General features: G+C 40.6%; 1 protein-coding gene across 3 annotated transcripts in view; it reads left to right on the top strand.

Moving 5' to 3' along the window:
- The first annotated feature begins 1,508 nt into the window (after positions 1 to 1,508).
- The window catches only part of ryk (receptor like tyrosine kinase), a 40,287-nt gene continuing 29,475 nt past the window's right edge, over positions 1,509 to 12,320 (top strand). For 2 of the 3 annotated variants that reach the window (XM_051376826.1, XM_051376824.1), the window contains exon 1: positions 1,510 to 2,218. In XM_051376826.1, the coding sequence (XP_051232786.1) occupies positions 1,999 to 2,218 (220 nt within the window). In that variant the 5' untranslated portion in view covers positions 1,510 to 1,998. Of the gene's footprint in view, positions 2,219 to 12,320 lie in introns of all 3 variants that reach the window. The other variant, XM_051376827.1, reaches the window with a different exon arrangement.

Below are 12,320 nucleotides of genomic sequence, written 5' to 3'. Positions count from 1 at the left end.
ACTGTCTGTGCCTGCTTTACTTCATATTGTCGGGTAACTGTAGAACACGGTGGCCAGCACAGACTGGCAAAAAATAAAGACTCTAAACCCTAGCTCTAACTTTTAAGTGAGGCAGATAGAGACATGCCTCATAGTACAAAACACAGTGTCTCTGTTCTTGATCATCAGCGACTCCACCCAAGTAACCATGGATTTCTTGAAAATCCCCTTAGAAAAAAAATACAGTTCTGTCAAAACCAGCACTAACAGAAACAACAAATGATGCTTTCATACAAAGCGGGGGGGGGGTCACTGAGCGGCTCGATGAGTGTGACAATAATATGCTATGGCCTTCACATTGACATCTCAACCTAGTTGAACATCTACGGGATACTTTGGAGCGCTCTCCACAACCCTAAAACACTAAACTGGAAACTACAAACTTTGGAAGAATAGTGTTTATGCCTTCAGGAGCTCTGAAGCTGTTCTGGAGGCTCAAACCCTTTCTAAGACACTTGTGTATTCTACATAGTGTATATATTGTGCCAAACCTCCATAGTCACTACAATAGGCCTGTATGCAGCTCCTGTACTACTCACAGTGCAGCTGTGCAGCCTAACTACTGTAAACCCAATTAAATGTATCATGCTGTTACAAATACAAAATGATGCTTTCCAGTGGTCCCCGTTGGCCTGGTACTCATCTTACTTCCATTCTTCCTTTGGCCAGTAAGAGCAACAAGTGGGTGAAAAAAGTTGACTTGCGAAAAAGGCGATGTTTCACCCAAGATAAAAAGGGCAGGGCAGTTGCCCACTGCCTCCCACCGTTCACTTCACTGAAGACCATGATTAAAGACCACTGACCTGACCCATGAAACCAACACAAACTAAAAGCATGCAGAACGCACTTCATGTAATTTTAACTTTTCATTTCAAAGCTGATGTCTTACTACTAGTACTGCTGGCCTCGGTTTGAATGTGCTCCTCTTCTTGTAAAAAGCGGGCTCCTCATTATTTAACAGTATTTGCAGTTTGGCATGTTTAGGATAATCATCCCACTTGTTCTCCAGACGTGCGGTTTTTCTGCTGCCTTCATCGAAACTCGGAATGTCACGTTGTACGTACATTTCCTACTGCCCATTGAAGAGCGTTTGGTCTAAGAAGGCTTATCCGTGTATTGGAAATAATTTGATAGATCATTCGCACTGGAATCACGTCTATTCTATTAAATGCATAGACTTTATTTAAGGTTTATGAATAAATAGGATACTATTGCTGATGTGCATTACTTAGTGACTACTAAGGACAAAGGACTAAGTACGAACTTAAAGATAAGATAAAAAGCGAACATAATTACACAATAGCAGCAATTATAGATATAGATTTCACAAATGTTTTGCTTCGGTGCTTCCTTAATGTGATACAATCAAACAGGTTATATCCTTTTTTTGGTTAACGCTCAGTTTGAAAATGATTTCCGAAAGCCCCTGAAGGCAGCATTCCCCTCCCGCAGTCGGAGCAGTGAGGGCCCCCGCTGCCCCCCTCCTCCTCCTCCTCCTGCTCCCAGTGAAAACTGAGATAGTGAGGAAAAAGCAACGGGAGGAAAGACCATGGAGGGAGGAAGCTGGATGTATTAGCTAGTTAACTGCTTGAGGGAACTTTTTTTCCTTCTTTCATTTTCGCCCGCACAGATTAAAGTTGCTGAGTGTGGCGATATCCGGTGTGTATTTTAAGTGCTGGGGAAACGTCGTAAATATCCAAACATTCCCCGACAGTGTGACCGCGGACGGTTAGCACAACCCGACGAAAGTTAGCCTGCTCCGGCTAACATAGCTTGGCTCGGCTAGCGAGGAAGGACAAAAAAAGGCAGGCTAGTGGAACAAGAGTTAGGGCTGAAAGTGGCGCTGCGGCGTAAAGTAACTAGTAATGTTGCCTCTCGGGATTAACTTCAGATACGGATGAGAAAGAAATTGGCGACTGGGGAACACCGAGAACAACTGCGAGCCAGACGACCACTGCTATGTTGGGGTTGATTCACGGCTCTGGCAGCCCGCCTGAGTCCCGAGGTTGGCCACACTCGGTGCTGTGGAGGCTTGGGGGCTTCTTCTTCCTCCTGCTGCTGGAAGGGGCCGGCTGCCTCGCCAACCCGAGCAGCACTTCAGGCGTCAACAACAACAACAACAACAACAGCCCTAGCGTCAACATTTACATGAGTGTGGAGGAGGTGAAGAAGCTTTTGGGTAAGAAGGCCTGCATGTAAAGTCTTCCAACTTTTGTTATCAGTGTATCTCTTATCTGTGTGTGTGTGTGTGTGTGTGTGTGTGTTATGATGCAGTTGTGCCAGTGTGTCCCTCACACCTGTAGGTCTCTTTCTGAAACTGTACTGAACTCCAGAAAAGCATAACAACTCTTATTGTGTTACGGACCAATAGTAATTTGGGTGTAAATGCTCCCTGGCCCACAGATGAGCATTTCATTTTGAGCCCATGAGTTCAGTTTTGAGTCCGTGAACAGGAAGTTCACTGTAATACACAACATGGACTACATCTGCTGCACACATTATTACTTTAATCATTTGATGTGCTAACTGTGTGGTGGGCCAATGGTAACATCAAACTAAGTTGAAAAGAGGAGTAATGATAACAAAAGAGAAGAAAACAACATTACTTATTCATTTAAAGGCCTCATTCTGTCTATGTGCATTATAAATGATTTGTCATGAAATGTCCGCTGTGCCATGACAAAAATAGCTGGGTGCTAATTGATTATTAAGAGCTGTGCTGTAGATGGTAGCATAAGCATATAGATCAAGATGCACCGCTTCACAAAACCTGTGCATATGATGTGTGGATCTTTTAACGTAAATCAGTGCAACTGTTATGCACAATGTTGCATCATTAAGAAAACAGACTTGAATCAGCTCCACAGCTGCAGTGTGTTATGGTATGCTGATGTGTCACCAGGAATCGTAGAAAGAAGGAAGAGACTAAACCATACATTTAAAAACCACAACCAGAGTGGGATATTTGTGGTTAATGTCAGTGGTAGGTTATATGAACTGCTGTTGGAGCCCATCATGCAGCTGCAGAAGATGCATAAAATTGTGTCTGACCAGATTTGAGCCAAGGGCACTATGGCATTGTGTAACTGCCATGGCCATATTGAGGCTATAGCATTTGAGCTCTACTGTACACAAATATTTAAAAACTTGCTAGACCCACAAAAGAGACGGAACTGTGCTGGTTTTACTTCACTATTTGGCTGTGAATGGGCTAATGTCCTGTGTCCTGGTGCCACGGTAGAGCCAGTCTTTGGATAAAGTTGTTAATTTCGGGTTTACTGAAGATGTCTGGAGGGTGCCGTTTGGAAACTAGTCATTTACCACGTGAGTGCCTCTGTACAGTCTAATGAACGGGTAGAAGTGCTAGTGCATAAGGTCTTTGTGGAAGGAGGAAGCTGATGGTGCAGCTTCTCAAACTGACTGATGTGCTGCTGTAAATGTATGTATCATCATCCTGTAGTGACATCAGCATTTTTTTTTGTAATTTCAGTACGACTGTCCACTTATGTGGGAGAAAGCATTAAAGTGTGACCACGTTTTTGAACAGGAAGTTGTGCTGGTGAACCTCTTAATGCTGTATAGGCAAATTCATGGCAGATTTAGCAGATCTTGTAATGCTTTCAAATATGTAAACAGTTTTCTGATAAGAGCATTTAAGTATCAATCATTGTGCTTAAAAAAATCATGTCCACTCCTTTCCTCCCCTCTATAATCTGACTGGTGTTAGACCGTAGGCTGACTGTGTCCCTTTTGGTTCTTCTTGTTCTCCATCACGCTAGAGTTAATCTTCAGTTGCCAGACGAGGGCCTCTCTTGTGGTTTGCTTGAAACCTTGTCTGGTCGTATGGAGAAATCTCTTAATGTTTGACAACTATGTGTGGGAAGCTAAAAAGTATGTGTGGACAGAAACTTCCATGATGCTGTGGCAACTGTAGGAAAAACCATGTTGGAAGGAGGTTAAACTGGCATCACTTTGGCGATAGGCTGCTGCTGGGGAGTCTCATTGCACATTCATGTATACATCCAAAGTTTGCAGTTGTTTTTAAGCCAGCTGGTGCAGCACAGGTCTAGCAGTAACACTTATAAAAACCCTCAGACTCCCAGGTTAAATTAATAGACATGATAAATTAAAATACATTATTTATATTGTGCCCAGCTGCTTCCAGTCATGATGCACACATGCTGTAACATACATGCGTACAACTAACTGTTGACAAGAAGTAATATAATCCCCTAAAATTGTTTATTGTTTGCTTTAAACCTCAAAGAGCTTGTGTCTGTTGACGTTGGGAGTTTCTGGAGAGTCTTGTTTTTAAAATAGGAGTATCCGGAGCACAAGGCATGGCTGTCCAAGGGTAGGGACTGGATGACATTTTGATTTCACTGCTGAGACATTAGAACATTTATTTTTTTTTTTTAATATATAATCGAAATATTGCCAAGCACTATATTCAAATTGCAGAAGCTGCTATTATTTGTTAAATAATATAATATAATGTTAAGCATTAAAATGAAGTACTGTAGTGCTGTAGAGATGGCCTGGCCTATAAATCTTGACATGTGTCTAACGTGTGTTTGGTACAAACCCCAAAAAATGTTGCATCTTCATGATTTTTACAGCTTTTTCAGTGGAAATTAAATTTGTGATGTAAAAATTATCATTCCCACACTAATCATTAATCATATTGTACCTAATAATATGGCATATTGGTTTGGACCAGAATAAATAGTGCCACTTGCTAGAAGTCTTGATGATGTCTCATATATTTTGAGTTGTCATATCAGCAAAGGCACTGGTGTAAATAATAACATTAATGATGAATATCCCAGTAAGCCATCCACTGAGCCAACATGCACAATAGGACTTTTTCACAATAGACACTTTGTCATGTCCACAGTAGGAAAAGCACAGATGTAAATAATAAAATGAAGGATGGCTGAACTCCATGTAGCTGCTTCAGTTTCAGGGTCCCAGTATTATTCGTGCTGACTCACTGTCGCACTGTCATGGCAGAGCCATCGTTAATGTTATTAGTAACACCTGTGCTTTTCCTACTAAGACTATTCAAATGTCTGCCTTTTACTAATGTACAGGAAGGGCTGAACGATTCATCGTGTTTAGATTAAAATGTTGAATTGATAGTCACAAGAACAACATTTGTAATTAGGCAATAACACAGATTTAATAGCAGTGTCTTAACAAGCTGTAAGAAGTGAGAGAGTTTATTTGTTGGCTGCTTCTTTCACAGGCAAATTTAGTCTGATGTAACCAATTAATGGTAATTTCTGCTGTTGACCAAACTACAAAATAACATTCTTGGCTGCCTGGCAAAGACGCTCTCAGCGTGCTGGTTTCTGTGCATTTTTTCTTTTGTTTAGAAATAAACATCCCTACATAATGTCTGTTTGAAAAGATGGAGTGGACTGTGTCTTTTTCTTTTTGCTTGTAGAAGTCTTTCTCTAGTTAAACGATCAAGCTGATCAGCTCACATTGCTCCAGACTGCTAACGAGTTACCTACCCGTTCAACTTTGAGGCACACCAAATCTTTGTTTTGAGCTAATCATCATCTTTTTTCTAAATATATATTTTTGGGGGGCTTTTTTGCCTTTTGACTTAGACTTGATACATGGGGTGCCAGCTCTACCAGGTGAGCTACAAGGGTTAAGGTTAAAGATGATTCTCTTTAAAGCTCTGAATAATGACCCACAGGATTTGGGACTGTGAAGCACTTCCTCCGGTTAGTCTGAAGTTACCGTAAGTTCAAGCAGCCACTCTGCAGAGTATCATTAGTCAGATACAACCTTTAAGTTACATTCTCAGACATGAATAACCAGAAGTTTGCCATTATTCCCTTAAATGGGATACTTTTAGTATTATCAAGTTGACCACAAATGTGATGTCATACTGCTATATACTACAGAAACGTATATCGTTTAATGCTTTGCAGACCACAAATGCAGGACAGGAGTTTAATTTATAGCCAAGAAACGCCATATCAGTCAGGAAGATTGCAGTCAGACAATAGTGTGACATTGCTTACCCGTACACACAAGTCACTGGGGCCAAGGCCTGATTATACGTCAGATTTTTGCTAAATCCCATGAGCATTCCTCCACAATGTTTAACCCTTTAAAATCCTCACTGTTTGAAGTTTCTTGAAATTCATTGGCTCTACAGGATTTCTATTCATTGCAAATGTTCATAATGAAGTAATAAAAGTGTATTTGGCAATAAAGCATAGAGGCATTATTGTGAGAGGGGAAAGTGACATCACCAAGTAATGTAGTCTTGCTGGGGTCTCTCTGCTTTTTAAGGATTTCATTTTGATAACTTTAACAAACAACCTGACTCTCAAGGGGTGGTTAAGGAAGAGGAAAACGTCATGCCTGAATTGAAACAGGGTTTTGCATACACAGCATGTTTGTCCGTGGATGAACTGCAGGCAGCATCCCTGATTGTTTTTGCATATGACTAATGGGTAGTGAACTGTCTGTTTCAACAACGCTACTCTCCACATGCATATTCCATATCAGCTATGTCTCAGGACCTGTATCCTGGGTTTGAATTGTGTTCCAGTTAAAACATGGCAAGTTACAGGACCCACAGGAGAGGAACTGCTTTCGATTTGGGTCAGAAGCGTGCCAGACCATCTTTTTAGATGTGAAGCCACCTCGTTGATCTGGTGATTCGTTGTGTACAGTTTAAGGTTTCTGGAATGTAGTGAAGGTCCATATAGGTTCAAGCAGAAATTTAGCGAATCATTTTTAAGTAATTGCATATGAGTAGGAATATAGTCCTGAGGATGACTTACAAAGAAAATCAGGTGTAAATACTAGTGCTGTCAGTTTAACGCGTTATTAACGGCGTTAACATAAACCCATTTTAACAGCGTACATTTTTTTTATTGGGAGATTAACGCCTAGCACGCTTTGTAGTTTTTTTCACATGCTGTTGCAACAACTAGTAACGTTAGAAAAACTACAACACAACACCGGATATAGCTAGACCGGAAACAAATCAACAGGCACGCCACACACACTTGTTTAAGAGTAGTAGACGTTACGTTTTGAGTGGATGGCGAGCGCGAGACGCCGAAATGGATGGATTCCTTGTTGTTTGAAAATGTCAACAGGCTTGTCTGTTTGAGTAACTGGCTCAAAGCAATTATTTGATCTCTTGGCAAAGAAAGTGATTTTCCTGTTGGTTATGTAGGGGCGTATGGGATGCATATGTGGTCATGCCTGTGGTGAACTTTGCATTAGCTTTATGAACAGTGTGAAAGGTTTGAGGAATTTTTATAAAGGAGGCCCCTGGACAAGAAACAACTGGTATAATTTAGTCCCAAGGGATTGGAGACAAACATTCATTAGTTAGTCTTCAAAACATAAGAAAATTGGCCCGTCACAGTTTTCTAGACGACACTTTGACATATTCAGATGTCTTATTGTGTCCGACCAATTACAGTGATAATAAATCAGCAAATCCTCACATTGGAGAAGCTTTAATTGTATTTTGCATTTCTGCTTGAAAAATGACTTTAATGATTAATTGATTATTAAAATTGTTGCAGGTGAATTTTCTATCAATCAGCTAATCAATTAATTGACTAGCTGTTGAAGTTCCAATTTAGAGCAAAGTGCACATATGTTAGTTTGCTGTGAAGGTTTCAAAATACCAGAGAATCTTTTCCTTTAAATGTTGTTCAGAAATGTATTGTTGCGAGAGAGACACTGCATCACACTGCTCACTAAACACCAGGCCAGTCTACATTCATAAGGCCCATGACCAAGCTATGACATTGGTTTTACACGCTTCAATAGCTTTATTTCTTTCCCTGTTTCCTGGCCATCCATGTGATAATTTAGATGAGGGATAAGATAAAAAGAAGTTTTCTGTACATTCATGTGCTGTCTCCTATAATAATGACTTTTTTGAGCCCTGTTTTCCGTGGAAGAATCACCAGTCGACTTGATCCCTAACACATTACTCTGAGGAATTTTTCTCGGTGGAAAGTAAGCACTAAGAGAGTCTGTTTTCTAGTTCTTGCATGGCATACTTAGTCTGTGTCACTGGTGTTGCTGCTCGCTGTAGCAGTGCTGAGCTTTTCCAGTCAAAGCAAAAGCATAGGTTCCCACTCCACAACCAAAATTAGTATTGTGTAGCCAAAATAAGCAATTCCCCATTAAAATAGTTTTTTCCAATACTTTGTTCGTGGGAAGAGGAACATGTTTTGTGTGGCTACAATTGTTGACAGATTGTAATCAGACTAACTCCACCTGGTATTACAGCTATCTCACATATTACAATCTAAAGCACTGACATTTTCCATTTTATTTCAATGTAACTTCCAACAGGGAACATTCTAACAATGTGGTCATTTTTTCCACACACAATCAGGTGAGTGGGTCAGAGTTTGGCTTAATTCCTCTGGATGAGCATGGAAAAATGAAAATATCCAGGTCTTCTAAAAAAAAACCTGTGAGCAAGTGTGTAAAATTGTCTGAAGAGCCAAGTGCATGTCGGCTAAGCAGCCTTCCTCCCCTCCTCCAAAGAGCTGAAAGGCAAGCAGGGGCTTTGAAAAAGAGCCTGTGAACAGCGAGGAGTGATTGGCAGCAGCATTCATTTCCTTCATGCCACTCTCCAAGGATCCTGTGGTTGAATAGAGGAGCCCCTGCTTTCACATCTTTTGTCTGAGAGCTGCTGCGCTCAGACAAAAGATGGGTCGTTGCTTTACAGGAGCTTCCCTTTTTATAAATTGTTGCCCTTGTGTTAAATGTGAATATTGGCATCGGAAATATACAATCATGTTTTATTTTCTGCTTGTATGACAGCAAATCCCGCAAGAGTTTGAGTTGCTCTGTAATTCTGTTGAGACTGCCGTCATGCTTGAGTAACATTGATGACATTTTGTCATTTTGTTGTGGAAATGAAGAAATATTACGAGCAGCAGTAATCAGATAGTTCCTTTTAGTTTTTGTAGCACTTCTAAGAGAATGGAATTTAGTAAGGAAGCACACCTTCCTAAACTAAAAAAATACTGAAATATTTGACCTTGCACACACAGCCCAGGCTTTCAATCTGCTTCTGTACCCACAAAGCTGCCCATGTAAAACAGCATCCAAAAATAGATGAATAAGGTGGTGTGCGTGAGACCTCTTAAATGACCCGTTAGTTAGTCAGCCCAAGATGAAGTAATTCTGCCTCAAACAGCTAATCATTTTTTTCAGTAAACCATCTGATATTTGTTGAGTAAACTAAGGAGCCCCTTTAAGCACAAATAGCCATCAACGAGGTGCCTATAAAGGGACAGCGGCAGACAGTCTTGCTCAGTTTCCTTACCCTGCCTTCATCCTTCTCTGCCCTCGGGGCACTCCATGGAATAAAAGAGGGAAACTGATGTATGGTTTCTTTGAAGCGAGTCAAAGAAAACCACAAAGATTGTGACTTAATGTTTTTTTTTTTTCTAGCTGTAAGATACTTTCAGATTTCACTAGTTGTGCAACCAGTGCTGTTGTTGCAGCCTGTGAAAGCTTAGTTGGTATCTATGATCAGGATGTTGTGGTTGTGTTTTTCAGATACGATACCTCATCACGATAACTTTATTCTACATTATTATTGCACTTGCCTTCTCATTAAAACGCTTTCATGCTTTTCTTCAATGGCTGGAAGTAAACAGACTTCTGTTGGATTTTTGTTGGGACATGCACTAAAGCTTGGCAATGCCTAACCTTTCCTTTGGCAACAAAGGTGTGTGGCTGCCGGTGAAAAAACCCTCACTAATCAATATTCCATCCAAGTGAAGAACAAATTTCAACTGCATTTCCAGAAAGTCATCAAAACAATTGGTCGTTCATTGCACTTATTGGTGTTTTTGATTTTGACATTCAAGCATATTCCAACTTTTTTTTGTTTTTTCAAAATATGTGGTGTTTCCATGTGTTTCTAAAATGAAAGGAACTGGAGTGACCAGTAAACTGGCCCATGGCAACACTTGGCTGGATCAGGCATCACTGTCAAACATTTTGGATGTTCAAGTTTAGCGTGTAGCGTAATCTTTACCAACTCCTCTACTCTTCAGTAAGATACAGATGCTTACCACAACTGAAAGTTGTCTGATGAAGGTTAAAACTGGTGTTTATACAACTGCTCTTTATACATCACTCCTGCAGTCTTTGTAACCTGGGTCAAAACTGCTCTGGGGTGCCCTACATCTCTGAGAGCCAACTGTGAAATGGGATGGCATGTCAGGTGATTTCCTGCTGAAATTGTTAACCCGGTGCCTCGTGTTAGAGTGGATGTTATTAAAGAAAATGGTGGCTATTTGAGGATCCAAAGCCAAAATTAAATTTTCTTGAAAAAGGCCATTATATACCTTTTTGGTATGTGTAGTAAACATTTTTTCCTTTTCAAGTTTTAAAATGTGTTTTGGACTTTTAAATGTAGTCCATTTAGCATCACTATCACAGTGTATACACCCTTCATGTTTTTATTCAATACCATTAAACTATAATTGATAGCCTGAGCTGCTGTTTGATTGGATAAAACGTAAAAGTACCCTGCATTAGAGACAGTCTAACTACTATTGGGCTTTGTGTTTTATAAAACATCTAACAATTCTTGCAATCATTTAAATCAGCACTTGAGTCACTGCCTGTTCTGAACTTGGTTTGAATGTATCATCAGTCTACTTTAATTTTCATGTCAAAGTCCCCCATTTTGTGAGGAACAACGGATTCATCCACTTAGTCATCTGTTTGCATTGAAGCTGTCATTTGATGGACATGTTTGAATGTTTTTTTCTACTGTTTTCCCAGCTTCAGGTCATCTTAGCATTGGGCAACTTTACATGAGGTCTTTTTCAATCATAGACCAAAGCCTGGTCTCCTCAGTTTATAGCCTTCCTTGTGTGTCTGATATCTTAGATCTTGAGATCCTTCGTACATTATCCTCCCCTCTCCTACCTCATTCATGCCTGTGGATTTGTTTGGAGTTTCCAGTTGATAGAGTTTCACGCGGGCCCTTATTTTCTCCTTCCTTGGTTAATGTGGCCAGTATCTTCCCACTGAGAGGCTGGAGGGAGTGTTTATCTCCTGAGCACTCAGGGATGAAGGCTTCGGGAGGTATAGTGTCGACTGTGCGCACAAGAGGGTCTTTGTTATATCTGTCCTGGACCTTACCACCTGGCCACTGCCACCTTTTGTTCTCCTCTTTCGAAGTCTGCAACATGATCCCCAGCTTGCAAGAGAACACTGCCTGTCGACTTAAAACTTTGTAGAGCCCAAAATGAGGCAAACTTTGGTTGTTTTGGTTATTCCCTGCTGTGTTTGTTGCTGTAATTTATAGCTTTGTGTTTGGTATTTTTAGTACATTTGTAAGATTTTATATGTGATGTTATCTAAAAAGTATCAGTTTCAGTGTCTCAGCCAGTTGAAAAAATGTGGGAGGGGGAAGTGAGTAATCCTCACAGCTGAAAGAAGTGCCGATGTGCCCTTGAGCAGGGTACTTAAATTCTAGTCCAGTGGAGCTGCTAAGCGGACAGCAGCAGTGGGCTGATTGAACGGGGGAAGGTCTCAGACTTGGAGACTTAAACTTAGACTTTACTTTATTGATCCCTTTGGGATGACTCCCTCAAGGAAATTGAATTTGTAGTATGTTGATACTCTAGGAATGTCAGCTGGATGTTTCGTAGAAAAGAGCATGTGGTTTGTTTTGTGTTGATTCCCAGTCAAACCCACAAAGTTGTGCTTCTGGGAATCTACATTATATTTTAACTTAAGTAGTGGCATCTTTGTATAGCATCTCAAATTGATTTTTGAATGGCCATTTGAGATACAGTTGCCATGCTGTAAAGAATGGCAAGCTGGGAACCCTCTCGCACTCTTTGGAGTTCCCAGATATCACTGCTTTAACCCGATAGGATTATGGAAAAGAGGAGTACCTCGGTAGCCAAATGGTTATAGCACATGCCCACTGTCACAACCGTCACCGGTTCAATGCCTGCTGGCAACATTTGTTGTCACTATCCAATAAAGGTAAAAGAAAAAAGATGTGTAGAAGATCATCTTCAAGAAAAACATGGAAAGGGTTAAACTTAGAAAAGCTAAAGGTAAATTGACCCCAGATCAGAAAAAAACAAGAAATAAGCCATGGAATGTGACAAACTTGCTAACCCAACTAGCTATGGCACCTATGTTGCCCTACTGCCCTATGTTCTTTACACAAAGCTGTCTACCTACGAGGAAACCAACTCTTCAAATCAGTTATTGTTAAGCCTTTAAGG

The sequence above is a fragment of the Dicentrarchus labrax genome, unplaced genomic scaffold (assembly GCF_905237075.1).
Source record: "Dicentrarchus labrax unplaced genomic scaffold, dlabrax2021, whole genome shotgun sequence".
Taxonomy (NCBI): domain Eukaryota; kingdom Metazoa; phylum Chordata; class Actinopteri; family Moronidae; genus Dicentrarchus; species Dicentrarchus labrax.
This window is presented reverse-complemented; position numbering and strand designations above follow the sequence as displayed.